General features: G+C 41.1%; 1 protein-coding gene across 2 annotated transcripts in view; it reads left to right on the top strand.

Moving 5' to 3' along the window:
- Window positions 1-16,940, top strand: part of TMEM131L (transmembrane 131 like) — a 169,964-nt gene that overhangs the window by 136,895 nt on the left and 16,129 nt on the right. For both annotated transcript variants that reach the window (XM_044224637.1, XM_044224638.1), the window contains exons 22-26: window positions 3,257-3,443; window positions 3,655-3,840; window positions 4,414-4,563; window positions 4,883-5,508; window positions 11,913-12,061. In XM_044224637.1, coding sequence (XP_044080572.1) covers window positions 3,257-3,443; window positions 3,655-3,840; window positions 4,414-4,563; window positions 4,883-5,508; window positions 11,913-12,061 — 1,298 coding nt within the window. The remainder of the gene's footprint in view (window positions 1-3,256; window positions 3,444-3,654; window positions 3,841-4,413; window positions 4,564-4,882; window positions 5,509-11,912; window positions 12,062-16,940) is intronic.

The following is a 16,940-nucleotide window of genomic DNA, read 5'->3' on the forward strand; positions in this document are numbered from 1 at the left end:
ATCCCTTCCTGATCAAAACTCTTCAAAGTGTAGGGATAGAGGGCACATACCTCAATATCATCAAAGCCATCTATGAAAAACCCACCACAAATATTATTCTTAATGGAGAAAAACTGAAAGTTTTTCCGCTAAGGTCAGGAACACGGCAGGGATGTCCATTATCACCACTGCTATTCAACATAGTACTAGAAGTCCTAGCCTCAGCAATCAGACAACAAAAGGAAATTAAAGGCATCCAAATCGGCAAAGAAGAAGTCAAATTATCACTCTTCGCAGATGATACGATACTATATTTGGAAAACCCAAAAGACTCCACTCCAAAACTGCTAGAACTTGTACAGGAATTCAGTAAAGTGTCAGGATATAAAATGCACAGAAATCAGTTGCATTTCTCTACACCAACAACAAGACAGAAGAAAGAGAAATTAAGGAGTCCATCCCATTTACAATTGCACCCCAAACTATAAGATACCTAGGAATAAATCTAACCAAAGAGGCTAAGAATCTATACTCAGAAAACTATAAAGTACTCATGAAAGAAATTGAGGAAGACACAAAGAAATGGAAAAATGTTCCATGCTCCTGGATTGGAAGAATAAATGTTGTGAAAATGTCTATGCTACCTAAAGCAATCTACACATTTAATGCAATTCCTATCAAAGTACCATCCATCTTTTTCAAAGAATGGAACAAATAATTCTGAAATTTATATGGAACCAGAAAAGACCTCGAATAGCCAAAGGGATATTGAAAAAGAAAGCCAAAGTTGGTGGCATCACAATTCCGGACTTCAAGCTCTATTACAAAGCTGTCATCATCAAGACAGCATGGTACTGGCACAAAACCAAGCACATAAAACAGAATAGAGAGCCCAGAAATAGACCCTCAACTCTATGGTCAACTAATTTTCGGCAAAGCAAGAAAGAATGTCCAATGGAAAAAAGACAGCCTCTTTAATAAATGCTGTTGGGAAAATTGGACAGCCACAAGCAGAAAAATGAAATTGGACCATTTCCTTACACCACACACAAAAATAGACTCAAAATGGATGAAGGACCTCAATGTGAGAAAGGAATCCATCAAAATCCTTGAGGAGAACACAGGCAGCAACCTCTTCGACCTCAGCTGCAGCAACATCTTCCTAGGAACATCGCCAAAGGCAAGGGAAGCAAGGGCAAAAATGAACTATTGGGATTTCATCAAGATCAAAAGCTTTTGCACAGCAAGGGAAACAGTTAACAAAATCAAAAGACAACTGACAGAATGGGAGAAGATATTTACAAATGACATATCAGATAAAGGACTAGTGTCCAAAATCTATAAAGAACTTAGCAAACTCAACACCCAAAGAACAAATAATCCAATCAAGAAATGGGCAGAGGACATGAACAGACATTTCTGCAAAGAAGACATTCAGATGGCCAACAGACACATGAAAAAGTGCTCCGTATCACTCGGCATTAGGGAAATACAAGTCAAAACCACAATGAGATATCACCTCACACCAGTCAGAATGGCTAAAATCAACAAGTCAGGAAATCACAGATGCTGGCGAGGATGCGGAGAAAGGGGAACCCTCCTACACTGTTGGTGGGAATGCAAGCTGGTGCAACCACTCTGGAAAACAGCATGGAGGTTCCTCAAAATGTTGAAAATAGAACTGCCCTATGACCCAGCAATTGCACTACTGGCTATTTACCCTAACGATACAAACGTAGTGATCCGAAGGGGCACGTGTACCCGAATGTTTATAGCAGCAATGTCCACAATAGCCAAACTATGGAAAGAACCTAGATGTCCATCAACAGATGAATGGATAAAGAAGATGTGGTATATATACACAATGGAATACTATGCAGCCATCAAAAGAAATGAAATCTTGCCATTTGCGACAACGTGGGTGGAACTAGAGCGTATCGTGCTTAGCGAAATAAGTCAAGCAGAGAAAGACAACTATCATATGCTCTCCCTGATATGAGGAAGTGGTGATGCAACATGGGGGCTTAAGTGGGTAGGAGAAGAATAAATGAAACAAGATGGGATTGGGAGGGAGACAAACCATGAGTGACTCTTAATCTCACAAAACAAACTGAGGGTTCCTGGGGGGAGGGGGGTGGGAGGAGGGGGTGGGGCTATGGACATTGGGGAGGGTATGTGCTATGGTGAGTGCTGTGAAGTGTCTAAACCTGGCGATTCACAGACCTGTACCCCTGGGGATAAAAATATATGTTTATAAAAAATTAAAAATTAAAAAAAATTTAGTTGTTATATGGAAAAGATTGCAGGTTATAAATTTATAGGAATAATTTAAAATTGTGCTAATTTTTTTTAACTTTCCATATAAAATATGGTCTTACTTCTTTTTTTTTAAAGATTTTATTTATTTATTTGACAGACAGAGGTCACAAGTAAGCAGAGAGGCAGACAGAGAGAGGAGGAAGCAGCTCCCCACTGAGCAGAGAGCCCAATGTGGGACTCGATCCCAGGACCCTGGGATCATGACCCGAGCCGAAGACAGGCTTTAACCCCCTGAGCCGCCCAGGCACCCTGGTCTCACTTTTTTGCAGGGACTTAGTGACTTACCCTCTGAATGTAGTGGGTATTTGAACTGTGTTTCTAGAAGCACAGACCTGTGCCCTTAACCAGTCCCTGTTCAGTATGAGGATCCCAGGAGTGAAGCGTGCATGGTGTCTAGGGGTATCCCAATTACTTGGCTTCTGAGAAGAATAAACTTGTAACCTTAACTTTTTTTTTTTTAAAGATTTTATTTATTTATTTGACAGAGAGATATCACAAGCAGATGGAGAGGCAGGCAGAGAGAGAGAGGGAGAGGGAAGCAGGCTCCCTGCTGAGTAGAGAGCCCGATACGGGACTCGATCCCAGGACCCAGAGATCATGACCCAAGCCAAAGGCAGCGGCTCAACCCACTGAGCCACCCAGGCGCCCCGTAACCTTAACTTTTAATAAGTACAAGAACAAAGAAGAAATTCTGATTACTTTTGGTACCTAGGAAGGTCTTTTAACTTAAGAAAAATCTTAACTTGTTAAATGTTTTTATTGTATCCTGGTAGTGTTAAGAGAATCTATGACTGTTCTAGAAATTAGAAGTCATACTTTGAGCTCATATTGAATTTTTTTTTCACATTTTAATAATATAGGTCATGGTTTATTGATTCAGTAAGTGTTGATTCAGTAAATTATTCTGAATAAACTTTGCAGTTCATACATACTAAATATCACTTTTTGTCCTCACTAGAACTAAAAGACAGCAAGCAAATTTTATCAATTACAAAGAACTTTAAAGTTGAGAATATTGGACCACTTCCTATAACTGTGACATCTCTGAAAATTAATGGATATAATTGCCAAGGTTATGGATTCGAAGTTCTAGATTGTCGTCAGTTCTCCTTGGCCCCAAACACATCCCGGGATATCAGCATTGTGTAAGCATTGGGTTTTAACCTCATTTAGATTTTGTGGTGCATTTAATAATGTGGGGGAAGAAAACCTTTTTTTACATTGGTAAGACATGTTAAGTTGTTTTTATATAAACGTTTATTGTAAGTAAGGAATATGGCTCCTGTTGTGACTATTTTGTTTTGTGCCTAAAATTAAAACCATTTAAGTTCATAAAGATGCATCTTTGCTTATCAGGTTTACTCCAGACTTTACCTCTTCCTGGGTCATCCGCGAGCTGACGCTTGTTACGGCAGCAGACCTCGAGTTTCGCTTCACTCTTAATGTGACCCTCCCTCATCACCTGTTGCCCTTGTGTGCAGATGTGGTTCCAGGACCCAGCTGGGAGGAGTCGTTTTGGAGGCTTACGGTCTTCTTTGTCAGGTACGCCACCACCTTCAGGAGAGCCGCATGAAAGTGTATTTTGCTTGGGTGTAAAAAGCATATGAATCATCAAACAGCATATTCAAAGACTGTGAAAGTGAGTGGAATTTACATGGCTTTTTGAACCTCAACATATGTGAAGTAGAGTAGTAACCGATGAGCTTTAAGACTGTAGGAGAGTCACAAGACCTTGAAGTGTAAGAGATCATTGTGCTCCCTATACTTCCCTTAGCAGTCGCAGTGGAAAATATGGATGTTACTGCTGTTGGCTTGGCGCAGTGGCAATTTGAGATTGGAAGACTAGGATGACCTTTCTGGAGTGATTTTGTCATGAAAATGCCTTTGAAAATGGAATTGGAATGTCAAACTTACAAATGTGCACATTTTTAGGAACTCGGAGCTTTTTAAATCTTTAAGTCACATCAGAATTATGATGTGATACATTTTATGGAATTCAGTGCTCTATATTTAGATCTTTTGCATCAACCACTCATTGCTCCTCTGTAAGAGAGCTGGTCTTTTTAATGTCGGTCAGGACCATGCAGTAATGAACCTCCTTGCTTTCTTCCTCAGTTTGTCCCTGTTGGGTGTAATTTTAATAGCCTTCCAACAAGCACAGTACATTCTTATGGAATTCATGAAAACAAGACAGAGGCAAAATGCTAGCTCATCTTCACAGCAAAACAATAATCCGATGGATGTAATCAGCTCCCATTCTCACAAGTAAGAATTCTTGTTGTGTGTGTATGTGTGTGTGTTCATCCTTTGATATTACTCGGTTCTGATTTTGAGATAATATAAATAATACTTTGATTCCAGGTTTGTCTTCATAAAATTTTCTTGAAGTCACGGTGTGGCAGCTATAATCTTTTTTTACAGTAAGATAGACTTCATAGACAGACTTAGTTTGTTAAACTCATGGGCCTTTGGAAGAAGGAGAGCTAGGACCCCTTAATATACTTCTTTCTCCTGGGTCTCGAACCAGAAGGGTAGGGTTTGATTCCATTTGGCTTTCTGTTAAATGTCTTTCTTCTTAATTCAGAAGCAACTGTAAGAACTTTCTCGATACCTACGGCACCTCCGATAAAGGCAGAGGAAAAAGCTGCCTTCCAGTGAACACTCCACAAAGCAGGATCCAGAATGCCCCAAAGAGGAGCCCAGCTACCTACGGTCATTCTCAGAAGAAGCATAAGTGCTCAGTCTATTACAGCAAACACAAACCCAGCCCATCCATCACCAGCAGTGCCAACGCCACTACTGAGGAGAAACAGACTCTAGCCCTGGGCAGCTCCCTGTCTGCCCCGAAGGAGGACGTGTGCACTGAAGTCATGGGTGAGAACTGGATCAGCCTCAAGTATGCAAGTAGCATCAGCGTCGACCTGCAAAAGAATTTAACCCTTTCTAAAAACTTACTGAATAAAGAGGGAAACACACTGAAAAACACAATTGCTATCAATAACACTTCTTCAGAATGTCACATGAAGGAGGGAATACAGACATGTATGTTTCCTAAGGAAACGGACATTAAAATTTCAGAAAACATAGCTGAGCTCAAGGAACGAGAGCTCTGTCCTCTGAAGACCTCTAAGAAACTACCTGAAAATCACTTGCCAAGAAATTCACCTCAGTACCAGTCAGACTTGCCAGAGATTTCCAGGAAAAATAATGGTAATCTTTTCATCCTCCTGGATGATTCTTTTTTTCTGGTTTATCTTCCATCTGTTTGTTACAGAATTTGATCTCATCTGTGTCTTTAATTTTAATCCCGAATGCTGCATTTTTAGTTTACACACGAAGTTTTAGCAAAGGTAAAAATGTTGACATATGGCTTGTAAAATGAGAAGTGGACGAGGCACCACAGTTTTAGAATGTCGTGGGTAAAGAAGCTTACTTTTTATTTTTAGTACATATGTTGAGAGTGATGTGAATGTCATATTTTATTGTTGGGAGGATATGGACGCTGTTTTTAATTATTTTCTATCATGGATTTGCAAACTTTGGTGAAAATTAATCAGCCCATAAAATATTTCTGACCGAACAAAACTTACCAACTTTCTATATTTAACAGCTGCTACCATCTCGTGTTTCCTGGCTCTGGTGCTTCTCTGATTGTGTCCCTTGGTTAAAAGAAGACAGATGTTCTCTCACAACAAATACAGTTAGTGAAGGCATAAGCAGGATGAGACTCAGAAAACCACCCACATGTAAAATTGTCGTTAAGCTGTAACCTACCCCTTTGGTCTTTGGCATAAGAGCCGGTGCTTATTTTTCTTGGCCATTCTGACCATTTTAATATGCACACTTCTACACCCATTAAAAGATTTGGGGGGCACTTGGGTAGCTTAGTCATTTAAGCATCCGACTCTTGATTTTGGCTCAAGTCATGATCTCAGGGCCTTAGGATCAAGCCCTCTGTCGGGCTTCATGTTCAGTGGGAATCTGCTTGAGATTCTCTCTCTCCCTGTCCCTTTGCACCCCCCCCCCCCAATAAATAAATCTTTTTTTAAAAAGTCAGATTTTTGACACTTTTTAATCTGGAAAAGCCAGTTACCTTTGTTCTTATTTGAAACATCTAAGTATAAATAGCTTCGTATTTATACTCCCTATTATTGGAGAGAAGGTACAAAAGTGTTATAGATGGGCCAATTCTGATGAGCATTAGGCATTTAACTAAAAACCCAAACTGAATTGTAAGTGTTCCATAAGAGGACCTCTCTCGTTGGAAAGAAAGCTGGAGTGCCCTGAGCGGAACGTGGTTTAGGCAGCTGCACCTGTATTCCTGGTGCCTCTCGTTCTAGCCAGCTCACACCATTTCCCCAGCCTCAGTGTGTGTTCAAGGAGGACTCCCATCTGCGAGTCAACAATGCCCCCTCCACCCCCGCCTCCACCGTGTTCTCTCCACTCGGCATGGGAGGACACACTCGGAGTGATGCTTTCAACCAGATCTTCAAATGACATCTTAGCATACGTTGTCTAAGCATGTTTCACAGTGGGGCACACAGGGTGCCTCTCATTCTGTTTCTGTAGGGCCCAGACCACAAAACCTTTGTGAAAGGGTGAAATTAGGTGGTGAGTCCTACTGGGTTTTTCCTTGTTTTCTGCCATTGAGGCCCAACCACAGTATTTGACACAGACTTGACACAGACTTAAAATCATAGTTGTTTGCGGTGCTCCTATGATCCATTGCATCCCTGAGTAGTCTGCATAAATGTGGCTCTGAACACCATGGCTGTGGCATTGTGGACAGATGGTGGGGGAAGGACCTTCTGCTGCATTGTGGTTGAAATGTAGAGGCGTGGACCCGAGTTGCAGGCCTGGAGTGGGTCTGAGGGTTTGAATTTGTGCTTTGAGACTTTCCCGTCCAACACTGATATTTAATGCCCAGAGTCAATCCTTGATGACCCTATGTATTAGCACTTCCGCAAGTATGAGTAAACTTAATATGGAGTCCAGAAACACAGGATTTGCTTTTATCACCATAGATGGCGGTTCTGCCCAGAATCTTCGCCTCCAGCCCAGATTACTAGGCTCTTTGTGTTTTAAACGGAAACACGTATCTCCCCATACGAAGTCTCTTAAAATTGCTCTTTGGTGGGATCAGTAGCATGCTAAGTGCTGTCAGAGTGATTGTTGATCAGATCAAATAAGAATTGTTGAAAGAACTTTGGCTTCCTACCAGGTTCAGGCCAGCGCATTCAAAGGTGCTAATTCACAGGGCTGTGTTTCTCTCTAGAATGAAAGTGTGGTGTTGGCAGGAGAGTCCTCGCAGGGCAAGCCGCTCATTGACATGCATTTTGTTCTGTTTTCCATTCACAGCACTAGTCTAGGAAATAACAAAGAGGTTAAAAAACTAAACATATTGCCTGCCATCATTTTACAATTTAAACATTTTAAAGAATTGGCAATGTTAAAAATAAGAAAGGACTGAATAGAGGAATAGTTTGAAGGCAGGATATTGAGGAGGTTTTTTTTTTCTTTTTCTTTCTTTTTTTTTTTTTTTTCAGTAACATCAAGGGTCTGGGGTTCTTTTTTCACATTTTAAAGGAAAGCATTGTCATAAACTGGCAGATGGTGAACAGGCATATATAATCGGCAGGGAATCCATAATGTGTGAAGAATGCTTAAGGATGAGGAAGCCGTTTATACATGAGAACTTTCCAAGTTTTCGCTTCCAACTTTGAGCTTTAGTTCTTTTTTTTTTTTTTTTGAGAAGTGTTTTACTTTGTGAAAAACATGTTTCCATCTTAAAATCATTCTAGAATCTGAAGAAAATAGCTTCAGCTTTAGTAGCTGAACTTCGCCCAGCGGATGGCAGGAATCCTCAGTTCCTGCACTTCGTTTTCCGTGTCCCCCACCAGAACGGAGATCTTCATCTTGCTCAGGGGAAACCAGCCAGCATGTTTGCCACATCCTAGCTCTTTCTCCTAAATGACACAAATCTTCCGGTAGAAACAAGTCTAGTGATAAGATTGCCTTTGGAAAAAGTGGGGGCAGGCGGTCGGTTTCCTAAGAGTGCCTGAAGTTATTTTATTAACCTGACAGATGTCCTTGAGGCACCTGAGGAATTGTGTCTTCTGTTCTGAGGCTTTTTAATTTTTCCTGAAGGTAACATATCGTGTGAGAAAAAAACATTCCAAAGCATGTATTAGTGGGCCCGGTGCTAGTTGCTCATTTTTTTGGTTGAGAAACACAGAATATTTTCTGAATAACAGAAATGTGCTTATCCCTTTCCTGTGCTTTCTCTGCCCTTCTTCTAAGAGGCCTGTGAGAAATCATAAATTAAAATTCCCCATAGAAATGAAGTCTGTTGACAGATGCTTCAGAGCTCTGTTTTCACACACTTGTTTTTGGCATCCACCTGTCAAACAACAGTTCAGTTTTTCAGACATTTGTTACGTGTTCCAGAGTCTCTTGAGCATCTGACAAGAGTAAAATTTTATATGTCATGTAAATGATCATTTAAATATGTCTCTTTTCAAATACTTATTATTTTCTAATTGTACAATCAAAATTCTAGATCTGTATTATTTTGATCACATAATTAAAGAGTAATAGCTCTGGAATTAAGGCTAAAGATAAGCAGCTGGCCTCAGCATTACAAAAGAGGAATAGAGGAATAGTTAGATTATTTTCTTGCTTTCTGCTTATATTAATGTGAAGGATAATAAACTTTTAAATTTAATAATGCCCTAAGTCTTGGAATTAACAATACATGAAAGATTTCACTGCATTCGATAGATACCTCCAAATTCTGAAATATCGGTATTTGAGAAATTAAAAAATATAGCCTCATTGTCTTATAGATACTAATAACTTGAAGATTAGCAGTTTGCTCAAATTAAACTTGATTGGATTTGATACCATAGAAATTTAAGCAGGATTCTGGTGAGTTCACTTGTTATTTGTTTTATTCCCTTTTTTATCTTTATGGCTCAAACACTGACCATGTGAGATGGGTGTGAGAAAATTATATAACACCATAAATAATCATGCTTAATAAGATGACATGGCTTGGCTTCCACAAAATTTCTAAATTCCTAGATATTGTCATGCTAGAATTTGTCAAAGACTTAATGAAGAACTTGTTAGAATTCCTTTTACAATTGGTCCTGATTCCCAGCCCCATGGAAGGCGTTACTAAGAGTTTGTGTTTTACCACTTTTGGGGGTAGTTCAGTATTGGATATTAAGTTCAGGTCCTTCCTGAGAAAGTTTAATGATTAATACTTTTAGTGCTGTTCTTGGCCTGAAAAAAGCTCAAGGAAATCCATTTTTTCATGAATTAAGACTCTAGGAAATTTAGTGGCACATTTTTGGGGAGAGTATATGTGTTCTGTTTCATATGTATGATTTGCAAAATCCAAAGTGATGTCCTTAGTTATGATTTATTTTTCTGTTTCGGACCCTATCATCTTGGCTCTCAGCTCTTTCCTTTACCACTTCATCATAGTGGATATTTTCCTCTGTAGGTGTCTTAACACCCAATTTGTGTCATAGAGGAATTAATCCTTCCCAGTGTTTTTATAGTTACGTAATACTTACACAATTTTCCATTAACAAAATAAAAGTATGCTTACTTGTCAGTGTTATTGGCAAAATGTATGGATCTTGCTTTGAGTGAGGTCGACTTAGGAGTTTCAGAATTGGAGGGGATTTGACTGCTTTCATTCTGTGGGCAGAAACCTACCCCGCCCCAGGGCCCCAAGCAGGGCCAGATTGGAGCCTCTGCGGAAGGTCCGGTCAGGCGGGCATCTCACCAGAGCCTGCAGCCTGCTTTGCTATGAAATCTTTGTACTGTGGTCATCTGAACTTTCTCAGACTGCACAGGTATGGTAAGGGAATTCTCAAAGAAAAAAGGAGCAGGTGTTGCAATACTTTGTTTCCCATTAGGACCCTGAAGCCAGTTACTGTGGGGTGGGGTTGAAGTTTATCTGACTTTATTTTGAAGTAAGGGTTCGAAGAAGAAATACACTGATGAGTGAAGTCACTTGAAAGGAAAGCAGGAGAATCATTGTTTTCAGGTGAAGTTTCTACCTGCACCAGCTTTTGCCATGTGATTGGCCTGCTGGTCATTGTCAGCTTGTAGGCACTGGTCACCTGGGGCAGGTGAGCACAGACTTTGGAAAGAGGGCCTGCCCGGAAATAGGTCCTTTGTTTTTGATGGGGCCCTTTCCATGTATATGTCCTCTGGTTCCCTCTTTGTAACAGTCAGAGTAGGCAGAGAAGGTGGCATTTGCATCTTATAAATCAGGAAACCGAAGCAGCTCAGGCAGCTTGAGATTTCCTTTGAAAATAATTTGTAGCTATGTAGTCATGTAGTCATTACTAGAAGGCAAGTCCTTAGCCCCTCTCCCCCCCTTCAACTTTAAAAAAAAATTGTGATAAAATAGACATAACATAAAATTTGCCATTGTAACCATAAAGCTCAGTGGCATGAAGCACATTCACAGTGCTGGACAGCTATTACCGTCATCCATTTTCAGCACCTTTTTGCCATCCCAAAAAGAAGGTCTGTACCCATTAAACAGTAAGTATTTATATTTCCTCCCCCCAGCCCCTGGTAACCACCATTCTACTCTTCATCTCTCTGATGACTCTAGCTCCCTCAAACAAGTAGAAACATTCAGTGTTGGTCTTTTGGGGACTGGCTCATTTCACTCAGCATAATGTCTTCTGGGTTCATCCATGTTGTGGCATGTCTCACAATCTCATTGCTTCGTCTCTTCCATCTCTGTCGTTCCAGTTCAGTAGTGTTAAGTATAGTCATGGTATTGGCCACTGATTTGTTCCTCTTTAAGGCTGAGCGGTATTCCATTTTATGTGTACCACATTTCTATACTTCTTTCCTTCTATCCATGGACAGTTGGGTTGTTTCTACCTTTTGGTTGTTATGAATGATGGTGCTGTGAATAATGGGGTACCTCCTCACCTTTTTTCCTTGACCTCCTTTTTTTTATTTTTAAAGATTTAATCCATTCATTTGACAGAGATCACAAGTAGGCAGAGGGGCAGGCAGAGAGAGAGAGAGAGAGGAGGAAGCAGGCTCCCTGACAGAGAGCTGGATGTGGGGCTCGATCCCAGGACCCCGAGATCATGACCTGAGCCGAAAGCAGAGGCTTTAACCCACTGAGCCACCCAGGCGCCCCATCCTTGACCTCTTTTAAAGACGGTTTGTAGGGGTGCCTGGGTGGCTCAGTGGGTTAAAGCCTCTGCTTTCGGCTCAGGTTGTGATGCCAGGGTCCTGGGATCGAGCCCCGCATCGGGCTCTCTGCTCAGCAGGGAGCTTGCTTTCCTTCCTCTTTCTCTGCCTGCCTCTCTGCCTACTTGTGATCTCTGTCTGTCAAATAAATTAAAAAAAAAAAACCCTTTAAAAAAAGATAAAGACTGTTTGTAGAATTCTTCAGGTAAGCCCATTTTTACTGGTAAACATACCTAGAACATCATGAATGTCAGGAACAATCCTCAGGTCTAAATATCATTAGGGTAGATGGCTTGGTGTAGGAAAGAGATTTAATTATGGAAACGTGAATGGAAATAATTAGCTAGAGATTCAATCATTTTTATTTATTCAAGGAAATAACCAGCAAGTGCCTGTCAAGAATGAAGTAGACAACTGTGAAAGTGTGAAGAAGGCTGACACAAAGTCTTCCTCAGAAAAGAAGATTCACAAAGCATCGAAAGAAGACATTTGTTTTGAGAAACAGGATGTACCTTCAGTCGAGGTCTGTATTCCTTTTTCTCTTGCCTCTTAGAACAAAATCCATATTTAGGGCTGAGAGTGCAGTTATCGGTCTAGTAATTGTACATGTGTATTTCATACCTCTCAAAGGGGGCTAGTTCTCATGCATTTGAATTTGCATTTATAAATTGTGAGTTTGAAGTGCTTGGAAAGTTTTATTTATTTTCTAATTATAATAGGAGATACTAAAATAATTTATAGTAACATCAGATAGCTTTTATTCTCAAAGGAAACTGTTCTTAAGCAAATGGGTTACCTTCTGGCAAAGCTGGTGGAGTAGAAGCAGTTCACCTATCTCTTCTCTCCAGTTTTGTCACCCAACATCCATTTTAGAGCCTGCTCTTGCTGAGTTGGAAGCATAAGCCAAATGCACAGGAGAGGAATGCCTGTCTGGCTCAGGTGAGTGGGCCTTAGTACAACAGAATCTCAGAAGAGAGCGCGTAGTTGGACACAGAGTTAGTTGGACACAGAGTTGCACACTGTGCTGGAGAGCAGAACCGAGCCCTGTATCTCAAAGGTGAAAACAGACAGGTCCACGGTCAAGGTGGGAAAGGTATTTAGGAGAATTTATCTAGTTTACATCAGAACAGAGGTATTCATGTATTAGTATAAGTCCAGTGAAAAAAAATAGCATTCTAACTATGCTGATACTGATACATACCGTGTACTACACACATACACGCGCGTGCGCGCGTCAAGTAAAAGTGAATGAAAGGAATAGAACATGGAAGACAGGGAAAGATCCTAATCTAGAAGAAAGCCTAACTTTGAGAATACTTCATACTACAGATAATGTACTCAATAAAATAAGAGTTTTTTTAAAAGGCAAATTAAGATTCTAGGATGAGATTAAAAGAGATATTATAAAGCTAAGTAACTAAATGAAGACCCAAACGACATTTTACAGACAACTGCCAAAAATGGAATTGCTGACCCTGAGGAAGGCTTTGAGATCATCAGGGTGAGTGTGAAGGAAAAAATTGAAGAGCTGGAAGCATTTAGATATGGGACAAAGAAAGACAAAGCAGTCCAATGTAAGAATAATGAGTGTTTCAGTAAGTGGCCCAACAAATGGGTCTGAAGGTATTCAGAGAGGTAGTAGAAGAATACTGTCCTGGTAGGAGGGCAGAACTGAATTTATGGAATAGAAGGGCACACTGTATAGAGGAAAAATTGATATGTAATAATGGATATAGGCACAGCCTGGCTAAATTACTGATCTTAAAACATAAACAATGGTGCAAAGTTAGGAAGATGGAGAAACACTCACTCAGGCTCACTCCGACTTCATGGAAACAGCTGATCCAGGGAACAGTGGAACCATACCATTCAGAGAATAAAAATGTGAACAGGAATATTCCAGCCAAGGAAACACTCAAGTGCAAAGGCAGCAAGGAAGAGGCATCCTTAAACACAAGTGAACTCATTATGAGCCTTTCTTAAAAAATGAAGTTAATGAAATTTAGCCGACCAAGATAGATGTAAAAATAAAGACGCAGGACTACAGAAGTTCTGTTAGTGGTCTGTTGTTGAGATTTCTCTCCATTTTATATCCAGATCTAAGACGAAACATTTGGCAATTATAATTGCAGAACAGATTGCGTATATTATAACTTTAATAAAGCAAAAAGTAACATAAGCTGCAGAAACAGGAGGTGGTATTGAATGGTAGGTGACAATGAGTTTTAATTCATTGGTAGAGAGTCAATACTGTGTAAAACTGAACATATCATTGAACAGGGTGAAAACTTGGGAAAATGTCTTTCATGGTCTTTTGCCTAACCTTAGAAAGATCCTTAAGGCACTAATACAGCATGTGGGGAAGAAATAATTATTTGAAAGTTGGCAGTTCCCTGGATTCTACTTCAGTTTCTTATGTTAAATTCAAATAAAACTGAACACTAAACTTTTATTTAAAAATAATACATTGTCGTGTTCGCTTCAGCAGGACATATACTAAAAAAAATAATAATAGTTGTCCCAGTATTATAAATTATTCCCATCATCTGTCTTGTCATCCAAACGTGTCTGTAGGTTCATAGAGAGATGGCAAAAACAAGATCTGCCAAAAAATCAATGGCAGACTGTTATTCTGAGTAGTGGTGTTTGCAGTGATCTTTTTCCTTCTTTATATTTCTGTATTTTTGCTTAAACTTTATAATAAACACAATTTTTCATTTAAATAACATGAAAATGATGCAAAATAAATATATCCTAGACATCTCAAACTGGGAATTTGTAGTCTTTTAAGGACAAGACATGTCCAATAGTTAAGTGCCCCCCCTCCCCAATCAGTACAGAGTGGAAGGGATTTCAGAGAGTGAAAAGTCAGGTGAGCCTGTAGCGGGCACAGGAAGCTCCTAGAGGAGGGAGAAATGCGGACAGGCAGAGAAGGGAAGGTAGGCAGTGGCCCCACTGAGCCCCACGGCATAATCAGGAGGAGTAGGAAATCTTTGGGAAGAGGCTCAGTCAGGAATGGGAAGTAATGTGAGGGAAAAGTGGGAGTCATTCCAAATGCAAAGGCCGTGGCTCACCAATTTCAAGTTTGGACCTTCTCCACTCCTTCTCGGCTGGAAGGGCAGACCGTGAACTCTGCGAGCCCAGGAGTCGGAAGTGACGGTGTCTGTAGAGAACCAGAGCATGGTTGCTTGTCTGCTAAGGAACTTAAGAGTCCGAGTCTTAAAAGCACATGTGTCCAAACAGAACATCTTTTTGGAAGATTTGGCTTCAGGGTGCCCAGTTTAGGGGACCCTGGTGCAAAGGACAGGGAGTAGGGAGTGTTTCTGGACTGGGGGGGTGGATGGAGTGAGGGCGGGTAAAAATTGGAAAACAGCCTTGAGGCTGAGATTTTCTTGAAGGTCACAATAATGTTTTTCAATTCAGGTTTACAAAGATGGGCAGAATGCCTATTACAGAGATCATACAGCACAGTTTTGTAAATGCTTGAATGAATGTGTGAATAATGGATTTTTGGAAGATCAGTAGGAACATTTTGGAGGCTGGGCTGGAGGGGGCAGGAATGGACACCAGCTGTCTTCTAACAAGAAGGCTGTTACTCTACTGGGAGGTGTGACCTAAGGCTGCGCTTGGACAGGAACAAGGGAGAAGGACAGGAAGAGTAGGTAGAAGAAAAACTAACAGGATTTCCCTATCCCTAATTGCATAAGGAGAGGAACTATCTTCTCTTACATAACTATTTGCAAAAATAACTCCTAAGTTTTAAGTCCAGCTAATAAGAAGATGGGGAATTTCTGACTTACACAACAAGTTCATTTTTCTGTTTACCAAAGTCGTGTTGCTTGTTAAGAGCATGGACTTTGCAGCCACAGTTGTTGGGTTTGAATCCTGGTCATCATTTATTTTCTTTGTAACATTGGGTGAGTTACTTAATGCTGCAGTTTCCTTATCTGACACATGAGGGTACTAAGAGCATGCCTCCCTCCTAAGGTTGGGAGGAATGGCTGAGTTAACATGATAAATGCTTGGAGTAGCTCATGTACCAAGCGCTGACCAGGGGTCAGCCCAAAGGGAATGACTGTGTGATTGCGACCGACAGCGGGTGTTACAGAACCAGAAAACTAGGTCTTATATGGCAAACTTGGGCCTAGAGCTTGAGATGTGGGAGCCATGGAAGTTAGAACTGAGAGGCAGCACCGACTTCTCTGCGGTGTGTGTGCACAGGGAGAGCAGGGCCGGAACATGATGCTGGGTGGTGGTGAAGCTGCAGGTGGCCCGAGGGTGCAGGTATAGCAGATGTACAGAAAGCGAGGCCCTTGAGACTATGAAGGGCCATGCTCTCCGCAGCAGAAAGTCTGTGAATTTGGGGGAGGAGGGAATGGGTGAAGTAAAGAAGTGAACCTCGGCAGCCCCTTGCCAGGGGCTTCAAAACTTCCATGTGGCCCTGCGTGAGATGGAAACCAGCCCTGAGGTGTGACCACGCGGTGGCTGACGGCCTGCATGCTGGGCGGAGCAGCCAGGACTCGCGCCAAGTCCGCAGGTCCTTCTGAGGGCCCTCAGGAGGAGGGGCCCCCCGAGGAGCCCTGCTCCTTGGTGCTTCCTGAGTGGGCGCCATTCCTGGACTTCAGACACCGCCTCCCACCCCCACCCCCATGCAGACTCAGCCCTCTACGCTTGTGCCCTGACTCAAGGCACGTTTCTTAATTTCTTCCTGTTGTTTTCTTCTCTGGGTATTGTCACCATTGGATCTTTGGGGTCCCAGGCCTTGCCTTTTCTCTATCCCAGGAGCGCAGACTCGGCTTGTATACCGTCCCAGTAATTGGGTAAGCTCCTCCTTCCTTTTCTGGTCCGGAGCCCGTACATCTAAAGATGGCAGCCAGCCCTGCAGGAAAGCTGCGGGGAGTTGGAGGATCTGGGGACTGTAGACCACATCTTTCTTTTTTTTTTTTTGCTGTCTCCGTGACTCACTCCCAGTTTTGCTAAAAGCTTTTCTTTAAAACCCTGTGAGTATGCTTTCCATTTCATTGTTCATTTGGAGAAATCGTTCTCAATAAACACATTCCCAAGGGCAGTACTCAGTGTTTGTTTTTCTTGTACATTCTTAGGGCCTAACTTTGCAGCTTAGAAAATTATATAAATCTGTCTATAGTATGTGGAAACATTCCTCTAGATTTATTGGCAAAGAAGGTTGAAGCCCATATTTGAGAGCTACAAACTAAATTTTAACTCTAACCCTGCTGTTTTATTTTTTTAAAGCAGATTTTTCTTTCTCTTAGAAAAGGAACTCATGATTATTACAAAAGCATAGAAAAGGGGGTGAGAAAAGTCTATACAAAATGAAATACTTTGTACATTTTTTGTATTTTTTAATGCAACTTTTTTAAAAACTCAGGACCATCATTATG

The sequence above is a fragment of the Neovison vison genome, chromosome 11 (assembly GCF_020171115.1).
Source record: "Neovison vison isolate M4711 chromosome 11, ASM_NN_V1, whole genome shotgun sequence".
Taxonomy (NCBI): Eukaryota; Metazoa; Chordata; class Mammalia; order Carnivora; family Mustelidae; genus Neogale; species Neogale vison.